General features: G+C 41.9%; 1 protein-coding gene across 10 annotated transcripts in view; it reads right to left on the bottom strand.

The window, feature by feature from the left end:
- LOC108882765 (rho guanine nucleotide exchange factor 9) overlaps positions 1-14,887 on the bottom strand; it is a 41,323-nt gene that overhangs the window by 6,649 nt on the left and 19,787 nt on the right. For 7 of the 10 annotated variants that reach the window (XM_018675443.2, XM_018675447.2, XM_018675446.2 and 4 more), the window contains 8 exons: positions 10,064-10,243; positions 9,275-9,364; positions 7,907-8,107; positions 5,082-5,261; positions 4,475-4,707; positions 3,258-3,387; positions 2,217-2,348; positions 165-408 (listed from right to left, as the gene is read on the bottom strand). In XM_018675443.2, the coding sequence (XP_018530959.1) occupies positions 165-408; positions 2,217-2,348; positions 3,258-3,387; positions 4,475-4,707; positions 5,082-5,261; positions 7,907-8,107; positions 9,275-9,364; positions 10,064-10,243 (1,390 nt within the window). Of the gene's footprint in view, positions 1-164; positions 409-2,216; positions 2,349-3,257; positions 3,388-4,474; positions 4,708-5,081; positions 5,262-7,906; positions 8,108-9,274; positions 9,365-10,063; positions 10,244-13,413; positions 14,187-14,887 lie in introns of those variants that run through there. The other 3 variants (XM_018675444.2, XM_018675452.2, XM_018675449.2) reach the window with 2 other exon arrangements.

Here is a 14,887-nt window from a genome sequence, read left to right as displayed (position 1 = left end):
TCACACTCACTTTGGGCACATTACACAGGGAAGCTCATGTTTTGTGCTAAAAAAAGTCACCTTGTAATGTGCTGAAGGAAATACAACATGTAACTGAATCTTTGGTGCCCACTGTGAATGAAGAGCACCTCCCTGTTTGGAAAGGAGGGAGGTGTGTGACTAACCGATTTTCTCATCCTCCTGCACCATCTTCCTCTCCTCGTGGAAGGCCCTGAGCCAGCGGATCTTCTCCTCCGGCTTCTTGGCCAGGAAGATGTGGATCTCCTCGCTGTCTTTGTTGCACAATTTGAAGGCGTTCTTCACGCTGACATTGAAGTCGTCGTCGCGCCCGTCTATGGCGTCCCGCACCTCGTAGCGATCCATGTCAATGCGGCCCTTGTAGTACAGGATGTCCCGGCGTATCAGATCCTGGGTAAGAGGAGGGGAAGATTTCCATTAATGTGCGTGCGTGCGTGTGCTGAACCTTAGAGGTGTCAACAAGCATCTTTCCCCTGATATCCTGAGAGCCTGTCTTATGCAACCCTTTCCATCTGCTGCCCAAACATACAAACACCTTCCACACACATTGCAGAATGCCAAATTTCTCTGTAAATCTGCTCCTTACTAGAGGAAAAAAAACCATTTCATAAAAAATGAAAAGGTAAGAAATAATATTTTAATGGTGGCTTTTACACAGACTTAGACAAGTACAATCTAATGCACCACAACAACTCAGCAATATATCTTTTTTGTTGTGACGTTTATAACTCTCAGTCTTGTTGACAGCCTGTGACAGACTTAATATCATTTTTTATTGTAGAACTGCTGTAGCCTCATAAAATATACAACACAACAATGAATATTTAATTAATTTTTTTTGGCTACACTAGCGCAGAGGCTGCAACTAATAATTAGTTTCATCAACAATTTATCTGCAATTATTAATGGATTAATCATTTGGTCAACAAAATGTCAGAGAAGAGTGAAAAACGCATACCACAAGTACCTAATGCCCGAGGTGATGTCTTGAAATTGCTTGTTTGACTGACGCTCAAAAATAACCCAAAAATATTCACTTCACTGTCACATAAGACAAGCAGCTAATCTTCACACTGGAGCAGTTGGAACCACAGATGTTTGGCACTTTTGCATGAAATCGATTAATCAATTGTCAAAATAGTTGCCAAGTAATTTTCTGCCAATCAGCCAATCAATTAATTGACTAATTGTTTCTACTCCACACCAGTACGTCAAGCACAAATAACCTCAGCTGATATAACTTCTGTAATTTGCAGGAATACGACCACCTCATAAAAACAATCTTCATTGTGACCATTGCCTCAGGACCAAATAACATCCACTCACTCTACGAGGTCAAGGAAGGTAGAATAAAAAAAAGAACAGCAGTATTTTAATGAGCATGCAGAGACAAATCTGTATTCATGTGCTGATAAGAAAGAGATGAGAGGAAAAGATGGAAGCCTACATGCAATGAGCTACTAACACACCCTGAGGGCTGCCACTACACGTTATACTAAGGATTCTGCAGTAGGAAGTGTAGAACAAAGGCCAGAATTTATATTTTAGTGTGTCTTAGAGCTGCCTTTATTTGGTGGACCAGAACGGCTATAACACGTGTGTGATCTGCAGACACACTGGAGGTTATTTCTGGTGCCAGAGATGTCCAAATATGATAGAAGGGGCCAGGATGAGGGCAGAGAGAAAAACAGCATATCTACATGTTTTCTTATGCATTCTTTTTCTGTGTGTGTATTGGTGAAATTATTGTTCCTCTGCGTCTACACGTGTGTCTGTGTGTGATGATGCAGTCATCCAGCCTCTGTGTGTTTTTGTGTGTAAGTGTCTGTCTGCATTTGTGTCTGTGTCTGTATTTCTGGGTCCAGCCGAGCGTGAACATCCGTCTGACAGGAGAGCACAGCCTTGGTGCATTAGAGCCCAACTACCGCAGCTCCATTTTGTGAAAGGTGCCAAGGATTTGAACGCATCTTCACAGAGGGCCGGTGTGTCTCATGCAGCATTATGTAATCTATTTGCAGCTCTCGAGTTAAGGTTGAAGAAGTCACACTGTCTTCCAAGCATCTCCGTCACCAGGCGTGTGATGCACAACTTTCAAGAAAACGGGCTGAGGGTGAGTTTTAGCTCAGCTTGTTTTCAGCCGACAGAGTCTTCAAATAAAAGGAGGAAAGTGAATAAAGAGAGAGAGAGATAGCACCTACCTTCTTACAGAGGACCAGCTGGTGATCAAAGAGGAAGAAGACTCGCTGCTGGCTGCGTCCATACGGCTGATAGATCCATGACAACTCCCCAGTGTAGATGAGCTCTGAGCTCCTGTCCAAGATATCATCTCCCTAGACACACAAACACATATACACAGTTAATAAATGAAAAGACTACTCCTGGTGCAGCGAAGATCAATTTAGTCATCACTGTGTTCTGTGGCTCTGAAGGAGCTTTGTCAAGTCTGAGAAATTAATCCTGATGATGTCACAGTGATGTCATCAGGGGTATCTCAATTTGGGCTTGGAAATTACTTTTTTTTTTTTTTAACAGAGAGCCTGTTTTTCAAACTGGGACATGTGGTTAATAAGACATGGTTGTTTACCAGGCAGGGGACATTAAACAAAAAATGCTATCAAATTGCATTATGGGAACTCTATGTTTCAGTGTTTGTGAAGCTTGACCTAAACTACTTTTTAAAAATATGTCTCTTAAAAGCTAGTAGTATAATATCAAATTTCTGGAATGCCAACAATGTTGAAAATGTAACTTATATAAGACAATCAGCCATCCAACGCAGGGTTATGTCTTGGTCAAAAAGTGAAAGTTGAATAGATGTCCTTTTCAGCTGGTTAAAAAGAAAAACATTTTTAAAAATTCAAACGTATTTCAAACAGCAGACTTGAAGTTGTGCAAAACTGTCTACATATACTGACAGTGATAATGAATAAAATGTCTGCCCTCCTATCTATGTCTAAATGTGAAAGCCTGACATTCAAGAAACTGTTCATAAGAGTTACACAAAAAATTAAGGAATTCACAAATTACTTCAGCATTTAAAGACATATTCAAACAAATTTCAAAGTTTTCACAAAGGTAACTTGAGGTTGGTAGGTAAAACTGTCTTGCTCTGGTGACATATAGAGTAAAATGTTCTTCCATCATTAGGCAAAACTAAATATATGCACTAAACAGAGCAGACCAGTGCTGGTGGACATCCAATGCTTTGTAATTACACCAAAGTCAGTACAAGCACATACCTCCCAGTCCAGAACAGAGGCTTGCCACTGAGCGATCTTGTCGATGTTCTCCAGCCTCCTCTTCCTTTCGTTGATCTGCTGAGTGACGTTCCGCATTACTGCCAGGGCCGCTGCCACATATCGATAGTCACTATGGACACAGTGTACACATCATTACTCCTGGGTGTTAAAGGCAGAAGTTATAGCTCTTGGAGACTGGCCACTCTTTAAAAACAACACATGTAATGTTGCAGTAGTGAATGACACAGAGTAGCCTATTAAAGACAGGGGTTATAAACTCAAGTAACAGCAGTAAGTCTGCTGGAACACAGTCAAAATAACACACTGCTATTTAATTCCAATCAGCCACTTCCTCTATCCACAGTTAACTCTCACTGCGTCTTTGCTAAGTGAGCTGGATTTATCCCTCTGGCTTAGATGTGCTACGGATCCAATCCTCACTTTGGAAGATAATGCGTGTGTGTGTGTGTGACAGTGCTGTGTGTGTGACAGAGAGCAGCCCTGTATCTGGCAGATTCTCCACAGCTCCTAACAGTCAAACACTGTGATCTGGCAGGCCTTGCTGGCAGAGCTGGCACCTATCCCTCTCTGGCTGAGAATGCGTGGTTTGTGAATGACCTGGAGCTGGCTGAGACACGCTGAATCACTTACACCATGTTTCTGTGGGTTTGCACGCATGAGTTTGCACATCTGGATGCTTGCATATGCATCTGCTCGTGAGAGATCGTCTGCAAATGTTTAGATTGTGTGTTGTGCTTCTGTGCTGTGCATGCAGTGTGTGGAATGTTGATGCTTGTGGATGTGCCAGCAAAAGCCCAATTCCTATTTAATCTGCAATCTATTTATATACAGCATTCAAGCCAATGATCCCCCTTGCCAGGTATTGATATGAAAAATTATTTGACTTGCTTGTGAATTGCAGCACCGTCACATACATTTTCAATACAACTGAGATTCCTTGATGAAATGCTTTCATCTAAAACATTCACAGAAAGCTGTTAAAACACTGCAAAACAACATTTGTTTCAGTTCATGCATGGATGATCAACGATCCAGCAGAATAAACCCAACACCTGCAACAGCTGCATCGCAACACAATGCATCTGGAACAAAATGATGCATCAGTAATAGATTCTTTTTAGAGACAAAATGAACTACCATCAAACGGCAGCACACTCAGCAGATTAAATGATGATCTTGGCCGCAGCGTACAGTACCTGTGCTCCTGTGCGGTGTATTTGAGAAGCTCAGCCAGCTGGAGTGGATATTTGCAGATTTTCTGGACAGGGGTGAGCAAGAAGCCATCTATGGCAATGTCAATCATTTGCTGGAGGAGGCGACAGGCCTCAAAGAAGTGCTGGTACCTGCCATCCCTCATCAGTTTGCTCAGCTCCATACAGGCATCCAAGTGGTTGTTACAGTATTCTGAATAGATCCAAAACCCATCTTGCTGTAGAGTGAAGGAGCACAGATGTACATGATCAGAGAGGAATCCTACTCTCAGTAAAACATCCTGGGGAGAAGCCAATATGTACACAAGAACAGGTATGGTTGCTAAAAAATTTTTTGGAGCTGTTTTCTCAAGATCATGACTTAATTATCTAATTATCTTGAGATAAACTGTTTGCTGACTTAATTATCTCCACAACTTAACTGTTATCTCAAGATAATGAGATAACTAAGTTCTGATCTTGAGATAACAAGTCTCACACAATTATTAGCAATTATAGCTGCTCGCCACTGGACAGTGTGTACACGTCTTTTTATTTTTCATCCTGATTTTTATTAGTGTTAAAAAAGTTAAATACTTGGTATTGAACTCACATGTTCTAAAAAGCATGGTCCGATTTCAGAGAGGTGCGGTTCCTCTGTGTTGTACTGTTTCTCCAAGTCTCTAACAAAGCCCATCTGGAAGCGGTAAATGTCTTCGATGTTCCCAAAGATGACCTTCAGCTGGTCATCATTGAACATGTCCACACGCTTCCTGCACTGGCGCAGGTAGCCCTGCAACAACATGGGTTACAACCACAGTGAGGAACACAGCTCGTTCCATTTCATCTCTCTCATTACTATTTTTGTTAATTCTTTGTAATAAACTTGTTTAGTCATTCTTCAAATATAATTCATGTGAATTAAAATGAACTATGACTCTCTAGAAGCTTTTGCAGAGTGAAAAACAACTTTGTGTAGGTCGAATTGAGGTCCCAATTTGTCAGTCCAATTCTTGTGGTTAATTAAATGCCCTGAAGCTTTGGCCCTGAAGCTTTGATCTGCTGTGAGAGGTAGGTTTTTGCTATTTCACACTCCACCACCCAGTATTCTCTCTGTTGTCTTTGTGAAATACACATGCTTATCCTTTTTGTTTTGTTTCTTGAAGTCAAGCTCAGTCCAAAAAAATCTAAATCAAAGCAGTGATTTAACATGGGGAATCCATTTGAGAAATGTAATGTGTGGAGTGCTGAAGACAAATATGTTTTCAAAATAATTAACTGACTGCGTGTGTGTATGTTTAACAATAAGATATGAAGCATCTTTTTTATAGCCACCTTAGTTACTAGCACATAGGGCTACACTATTATGGCCAAGTTGATGATCACGATTTCACTTTCCATGGGGATTCAGTGACGTAGCATTAGCGATGTTACTTGCCCTGGCCTTCATGCATTCATCCTACTCCAGTTTGTGGTGTTTTTTCAACTGGCTGAACAAACCAAAAAAGTCTCATGCTCTTTCTACATATGATATTTTCTTGCCCTAAATCCAAAATACTTCAAAACAATGGATGACGATCTGTTTCAAGAGACTAGCTCTTCACCTTTTGTTCCAGACATGTGATTTTCACTTTGCCCTCCACTACTCTGAACTGCGGCATGATAGCTCCCCAAATGTAAAACCTAAAACATCTTGAATGCCTCTTAGTAGCTGGCTGTTAGTTTAGGAGGCACTTGATTTGATATACAGCAGAGTTTTCTATGAGAAAGACACACATTTCAAACATCACTATCACAGATGATCATCCTCATTTCATCATGACGAGCCAAAATTGTGATTGCGACTAATTTTTGGATTAATTGCACAGCCCTACAAGCACAAGCATTATAGTCATGGAGTGTTCCAATAAGGATCACCTTAATGTCATTTTGACTTAATGTGCATAGGGATTTCCACTCAAATCTCTCCTCTAATTAGCTCTCCTAAATCCTTAAACCCTTTACTTTTACCTATGCAAAATACACAAATACAAATGCAAATACTATAATGAATCTTCCCTTTCACTGTCTTGTTTCTACACAGATATCAGTCAACTCTACCACTGTACACTTCTTGCCTGTGCATGTTTATGGCAAGTTGGAAAATGCAGGGTGGTCCCATAGACAAGAGGTGTAGAGGTGAAAAGGTGAGATTCACCCTTCATTGCAACTACTTTTAACCTTAACGCTTCACCTGAGATACAGACAAGGGATTCACAGAGGATTAAGGACAGATGATTAGATAAGCAAAAATTTGCACTGAGAGTCAATGTGATGGAAAGGTATTTTGTTCTGTATTCTGATATGACTGCTATGCAAATAGCACCCATGCAATGGCTGTGCTAGAGATAAAAGGCATTTTAGAAACAACTGCTTCATGTAACTTGAATATTTTAACATTATCAGCACCAAGACTAGTATAACAGTATGTTATATTGTTAATGCTGACAGTGGAACAAACAACTAGGTCTATAACTAGACACAATACAGTGTTTGATTATGATTATGTAAGGCTCACTATCATAAATAAAATAACCATATAGCTGGTTGGACATGATTGGAAACCTCAGAACATTAACATGATACAACAACAACACATTTATCTCATAGTGCTATAGCTATTTGTCTCTGCTGAACCAGTTATCATGTGGCACTGCTTCCTCTTGACTTCTCGAGTTTAATGGCATATACTGTATGTACAACTATATACATACAATGAAAGCCTTTGTGGGTTAATACCAGAGTAGTCATCTCATTTTATTTCAAGCAAGGACAGAAGACAGAAGAATCATTGTTAACTTTGGCATACCCACAAAGATAAAACTGCTCCATTTTAGAATAAACACTTTCTACGTACTATGCATGCATGTAACTGTGAAATATTTAAATGTTTGCTTTTAAATAACGTGTAGATTTTAGATTCTGATTTAAAGTTGGGTGTACCATGTTGTAAATTCTGAAGGCTTGCCATGCTGAAATGTGAGAAATGGCAAAGCTTTTGTTTAATTTTATTAGGTGTGAATTCCAGCTTGTCACTTCAGCATGATTCATAAAATAATGACAAATTTAATCTGGACTACATCACTCTATGTGTGGCTGCTGCCACTACTGTGTACAACTGACATATTGTGTTTTCATATTTAAGAAAAAGATCATTATTTCTGGACTGTTTTGTGATCAAAAGAAATAAATATATCTGGAATAAAAGTGTGGATGTGGGAGTGTTAAGAATTTATACTGAACCCTTGTGTAGCATGAAAATGCTGCTTCCTCTCTCATGTTTCATTTCCTTGCTTTGAGTTTTTTCCTTTCCTACTGTACTTTAGTATTAAAGCCTGGCCTGGAAAAGCTGTATGTATGCATTTGCGCATTGCTGGAAGTATGCACGTGTTTTAGTACCTCACAGATGTCCTTGAGGTGTTTGATGTAGTGTCTCTCTGTGCTCATGATCTCATTGATGACGTTAGCTCTCATCTGGTCTCGGTTCTGGAGCGGCGAGCCCAGACACAGACAGTCATTGGTTGGGTCCAGGTGCCCGTTCTGCACCTCGCTGGTTCCCTCAGCTGGCTCTGCTCCACCGTCCTCCTGGTTCACCCACAGCTGGGGACAAATACATTCACACACACACACACAGCACCACACACACACACACACACACACACACACACACACACACACACGCACTTGAATATGAAATGTGCACAGATAAGCAATAAGTGTATGAATCTGAAGGAAAAAATATTAGTAAACATTTATATTTAGGTATTCGGGTCACAAAACCTTTCCCATAAAACTGGTACCATTCACTCCTCATGAGTATGAATGCACACATCACACGCACACACATACACACACACACACATACACACACCAACACACCACATACATGAACCCCCATTTCACACACCCAGAGCTTTATTCAGAGGGTCTCTAGGGTAGTTTGGACAGTGAGTAAGACTCTTAGTCCAGCATGTCAGAAAGGTGCAGGACAAACTGCCAAACACTCCAGAGTTCAAAATAAGCCTCTTTCTGAGGCTGGTGCCCAGAGGGTATTTAATGCCCAACTCTGGCCCTGTGTGTGACTCAAAAAAATCTCCCCACTGCACACACATATGCATGCATATACACTTGCACACAACCGATTTCTTCACGCAAGCATGCGCTCACCAACACTCTCTCTCTCACATACACACAGATCCACATACATAGTGTATTCCACTCTCGCTCATAGAAAGGGCCAAGTGAGCGTGGTTTCAGATGCCCAGCAGCCAACACCTGATGACACACAGTTTGCCAAGAGAACATCAAAGAACCGACGGGTAGAATGCCAAACACAAGATGAGAAATGCAGCGCCACAGACAAGCAGAGTGACGGGTGGTAGAGCACTGACTGCAGACGAGAACTAGTAGCGCAGCGTTAAGACTGAGAAATAGTCAGAGTCAATAGTAAATAGAGTACTGAAGAAAATGATCCATATTTGCAATGGAAATAACCATAAATGTTAACAGGAATAAAGATTCCAAAATCCATCTAATTCTATGTGAATACATTTGTAGAATTTGAGTATAGGCCATTAAGAAGACATTTAACATTATCTTTACTTTTGACTCATCAGTTCTGCCTCTCTATCGACCCCGTTGAGGATGATGTGAGAACGTCATGGGAACGTTAATGTTTGGAAATGTCGAGGGTACGTTGCGTGGACAGACTGGAGCGGGCGGGTGGGCGGGCAGGCTGGATGGGTAGATGAAGCTGGGAAAACGCACCTTTGACGTGGTGTTTTGGAACCGTGGAGTTGCTATGGGGTTGATATAGAAAACCTGTTTTGTTTGGGGCTGAGGAGGGTGGGGTTCCACCTTGGAGAGAGAGAATGACAGAACAAAAAGATACTTTTTGGTTGACAGTCAGTCAGCCTGTCTGCCCTGCCCTCTCAGGAGTGAATATGGAAGGGTGGACAGGTGGGAATGGCCATGAGGGGTGTCTGGGGATAGGGAGAGGGGTATCTGCTGTGGAAGCCTCCACTTAAAACAAGGATGCTAATTCTTCCTTCAATAAGTTGAGTGAAAGAGTTAGGAGGTATCTGTAGTATTTGAACCAGTTCTCTGTGTTAATACAGTTAGGTTTAACTGAGCTTAGATATGGGTGATATTATATAATCACAATGTACAGTGAACACATAAATTTAAGTGGATTTCAAGGATAGGAGTTGAAAGTGATGCCAAACTAAAAAAAAAAGAAGAAAAAGCATCATCATCAGCATCTTTGTTTCATTGTCCCTGAACACCCGATAAAGACACTTAGCTAGCTGTTCTCTGATCTCTTGAGTGTTATGTATTTTTAATATAAAGCATTATTCAACTGTGTGTATCTGTGTGTGGAGCAAGCGTATGAGTGTGTATTTTTTGTGTATATGAGAAGATATTTGTGCATGTGTACCTTCCAGTATGTGTATTTATCAGCTTTTGTGCATATGTTCATGTGCCTCCATTTCTGTGTGTGTGTGGGCGTGTGTTGTGTCTATGGTCGCTGGCCAGCCATGGCTGCAGCTAACTCACCCGTACAAAGCTGGCAGGGAACCATCCTTCCTCCTCATCAATCTGGCCCCACCACCAGTCCTTGTTGGAGGCGTCCAGCACCTTGATGACGTCACCGGCCTTAAACGCCAACTCGCGGTCCGCCATGGTCACATGGTCCCATACCGCCTCAGCGTTGACGATTGACCCTCCACTTATCAACTGGAGAAATCGGAGGGAGAGACAGGGAATATCTCATGTATTATTCTCGTTACATTAAGCCACTGCTGTGGAAACACCACTAAAACAGCATAAACATCACTGGAGACACTGACCAATAAATATGGACCCACGTGATCTAAAACAGCATATAAATCAAATTTGAAAGTGATTGTAATACAGTACTCAGCCTCATTTGAGCCTCGATTTGTGTGAATCCTTGTTGCTAAACCCACTCAGATTACTAATGGATGCAAATACACACCCTCAAAGCCAGGGCCCACTGGCAGCTTAGGGATTGCAAATAGAACAACACAATAGCTAACACAGACCACAGTACAACACAACAAAAAATACGACAACACAAAAAAGGCAGAGCCATTAGTGGAGAAACAACACAGCGTTCAGAAGCACAGCACCAGTCTCCACACAGGGATGGTAATTGGCCCATTATGACATTAGAATAATTACATGTGTTAATGTAATATAAATGCTGAGGAGCAAACAAATGTGAAGGGATAATCTCCCTTCCTTCATGCTGTCACCAGGGCTTGTTATTTTATCTGCAGCACAGTCTTTGACAAAACATGGAAGGATGACTCATCAAATCTTTTCTATTGATTTTAACATCATGAATAAATAATGTGGACATTATGCGACACTGAAAATAAATGTTGAAATTGTGCATCTGTGGACATGTACATGAGCAGAGTATTCTTTTATGTGCATGCACTTGGGTATAGTCTTTAAGGACATGAAAGTCTGTCAGGTGATCAGTATTCTTTAGGGGATTTGGAGAGGCTAAAGGTTGTTCTCATTAAAGGACAAGAGACAGCGGACAGTGTTCTTGAGAAGGACCTGACTCTGACATCATCCATCTACCAAACAGCACCACTATCCATCACACTGAGGACTTAGCTTTGTTGCCTTGATACATGCATATGCACACAAGCGTACTCTCGCACGTGCAGCCACACTTTTAACTTTGTATGCATTAAACCTGTGTATGCATTTGTGGCACTGCTCCAACTGTTTGTTCCTGTTGTTCTCTCCAAAGTAGTGTTCATCAGCATTCTCCAGTCCAGAGCTAACCATGCATCCAGTCCCTGGGGCTGTGGGCAGAGCAGCCAGCGCTAACCAAGCCTGACAGGAGCTGCTTAGGCTCTAGGTAAGGAGTTATCAGAGGCCTGGAGACAGGTTTGTCACATGGATGGACATAAAATCAGTTCTTTACTTGGATTAAGGCTTTTGCATATCAATACAGAACTAGTGTTGTTTCTTTTAGTGGAGCTAGTGATGTTTTCCATTAATCATTTAACATTTTGCCTGTTATAAAATGAAATCCCTAGATGAGAAAACCTTTTAAAATGCACCTCATCACTCCGGCACAAAAAAAATGCTCTTCTACCTTCCTGCTGATGCAGTGTATTTGTAAGAATGTTCATGAGAAACAGCAGGTTGTGTGTGTATGTGTATTTGTTTGTATTCATCAGAACCCCCCATGAGGATCTAAGCTCTCAGACTCAGCAGCTATGTTGCCCCTTCAACCTGTAGACAAGCACACTTCCCTGACGGCTTATTGAGACAGCTACAGGGGATATAAGCCAATCAGGGCAGAGGAGTAAACATAGGGAGGGACGTCCATGCCTGGAAGGGAAAGGAGAGCCGTAGTCATAGCGACAGATGAGGATGCTTCACTGGTATTGACAAGATGATGGGAAGAGGCAAGGACACTTCAGGATGCACCAGAATATTTCCAAATTTAGGTGTGTGACTGTCTCCGTGTGTGAGTGGACACACACACAAAGAGTGACGACTGAATAAACGCGTGATCATTCTGTTATTGGCTATTAACATGACACACCAATCACATTACAGAATTCACTGACATGATAATCTCCATGTTGATGTGAATACTGTAGGCCTCTGTAGGCAGGTTTTAGATCAAAGATGTCTTTTAGTAGGTTGATTAAATCAGGCATCACATAGGGCTGGGAACTGGTGTAACAATAGCTCCAGCCTATATCTCAAAGCTCTCCACTACAGGAAGAGAGGAGGATTACCGCAAAAACATGTGTCACGCTGCCATGGAAACAGGACCAATGAACAGTGCTCAAAAAGATTAAAAAATCATAGTTGATTCAGGAAAAGGAATTTGACATAAGTCATTTATTAAACAAATGGATAGTTTAAAAAGAAACATGCTGGAATAACTAGAGGAGGCTAAATCAGTTCTGCTTGACCGTCACCATCTGACATCAGGACCTCTGTCTGAAACAGCACCCACAGAACAGATGAGCCTTGGCACTGAGGTCAACGTTGCTTCATGCTTCTTTACTGTAATATCTGATTGCCCTCATCCACACCCCCAACAGTACCACTCCATTTTCAGCCCCATTCACTCCAAGCACAATCTCTCCAGTCCCCATCAATCTGCTGTAATATGGGCAACAGACAGAAAGAGCGAGAGAGAGGGAGATAGACATCCATTCACAGCCAATGTTCCTTCTTGCTCAGTTCTCTCCTTCGCCTCATCCCCCCATCTCCCTAATGAGATCAGCACTGCCCTCTCCAATACATGGCATTCTTTTTTCCCTCTCCATGTCTGAATAAATTAAAAGCATTACATAATCAATCTTCCCAATTCCTGCCTTAGCACTGGTTCATACCTAGCTTGATCAAATGGCATACAGTAAACACATAAGACACACAAACACAGAGACATCTTGCCACAATACTCATCATTACCTGTGTGTCTACCAGCTGTAATGACCTATGTCATCATTGTGGTTACACTGCAGTTACAACATCAAAGATCAGAGGGTGAAACAGCCGTCTTTAAACCGCAAAACCTGTATTTGGGTCAATGCAAATGAATGCAGAGGAATCTCTCCCTATACATGGACATATATGACAATGCTTTCTGCTTCATGTTAAAGCACAGACATGGAGACTGACATGGAAATATGTAAGAGTAAAAAGCCGATTCACTGGCTTATATCATCTTTGCAGCACAACACATCAGCATTCACTGCACTGGCAGCTCCACTGCATTCCAACATCCTCCTCTATCTCTAGCCATAGCACAGCTGCACCAAAGCACCTACAGCATCCCCGAGCAAACACACACACACTCACACACACACACCACACACGCCTTTAGCCAGCCTTACCATGTTTGTGGCATGTAACTGTTCAGAGAGTGTATGCATGGAGAAGTCCGGTTCATACAATCATGATAATTAAATCCCTTTTGGAAGTGGTTGAGGTGATGGTCCTCCGCAAGAGCCTGAGCCTGAGATGTCGAGTAACAAGGTGCTGTATTCCAGAAAGAGGCTTCTCTTTCCGACGCACTGAGAGAGTCTCGCGGTCCGTCCTCCTGTGTCTGCCAACCCTGTTATGTAATACACTTATACCCTGAGTCTGGGAGCCAATCAAAGATGCTCTGCCTAAAACCGGTGAGAAATACACACACATCCTCACACTCACTGTTGTCTCGCTCGCACACACCATCCGCACATTGACACTTCTGACTGCACAGCATTTAACAGAACTCTATTAGAAGGCACCTGCCCTGGAGGGAATACAAATGTGTGAACACCTGGGACATGCGCAGGACTCTGATTCCAAGAAGAACTACAGATAACACCCACCCAAGACTATCTAACACACACACACACACACACACACACACACACACACACACAATTCAACATGCTCACATGCTTATATGTGAACACACATCTGTAAGTGGCAGTCTGTTATCACTGCCAGCCAAGTGAGGCATAACCACTACAGTGCATAACATTATGATGCTGTGTTTACAGTCCTGTGGGGTCTCCGCAGGGAAGGATGCCTGTACCTTGTACCAGAGTGATGAAAACACCAGCCCACATGCCACGGCATGTGATGGAGGTATCTATGTTCTTAATATATGGCAGGCAAACATTTCTTTCTACACCTACAGTACAGCATTTACCACTTAACTAGACACACACAAAAACACACAGCACTTAGCCTGAGTGTGAGAGAGAACATACAGTATCTTCAAAAAACCTAGCCAGCCTGCCATCACTATTAATAGGACTGTCATGGACAGCTCTGGGATAGGCTTTTAGAATATCTATTTCTGACGTTCATTCAACATTCATGACACCTGCCTCAAATCCTTTATTAGATTATGCCACAGCATGTGGAAGAAAAGGAACTGGGCATTTTTATCTCCATCTGACAAGCCTTTTCACTTGGAGGACATTTCATCTGTTAGAAATATGCACATATACTGATACATTTTTTATTTGTCACTGTTTAGTGGCCAGGTGTAACAATGTGTGGGCTTCAGAGACAAGTGCCACAGTGAAATGTTGCAAACGGGAGAAATGTGAATATTGTGGGCTATGAAATGGGAGCTGAGTTTAGCTGCATCTAAAATGGGGGAAACCTGGAGTGACGGAGGCCCTCCTTTATTAGGCCTAGCCCTGCCTGCTATTGGTTACTGTTCAGATGAGATTACAATGATCCTCCAGAGTCTGTGATCAGCAGCACAAACCTCTCACTTGCACCGCTATTTGCTACAAATATCACATTTACTTCAGTGGAGAGATCACTGCTCAGCTATCAGCTGCCATATTGTAGATGTGGCTACAG

This window comes from Lates calcarifer, linkage group LG8 (assembly GCF_001640805.2).
Source record: "Lates calcarifer isolate ASB-BC8 linkage group LG8, TLL_Latcal_v3, whole genome shotgun sequence".
NCBI lineage: Eukaryota > Metazoa > Chordata > Actinopteri > Centropomidae > Lates > Lates calcarifer.
This window is presented reverse-complemented; position numbering and strand designations above follow the sequence as displayed.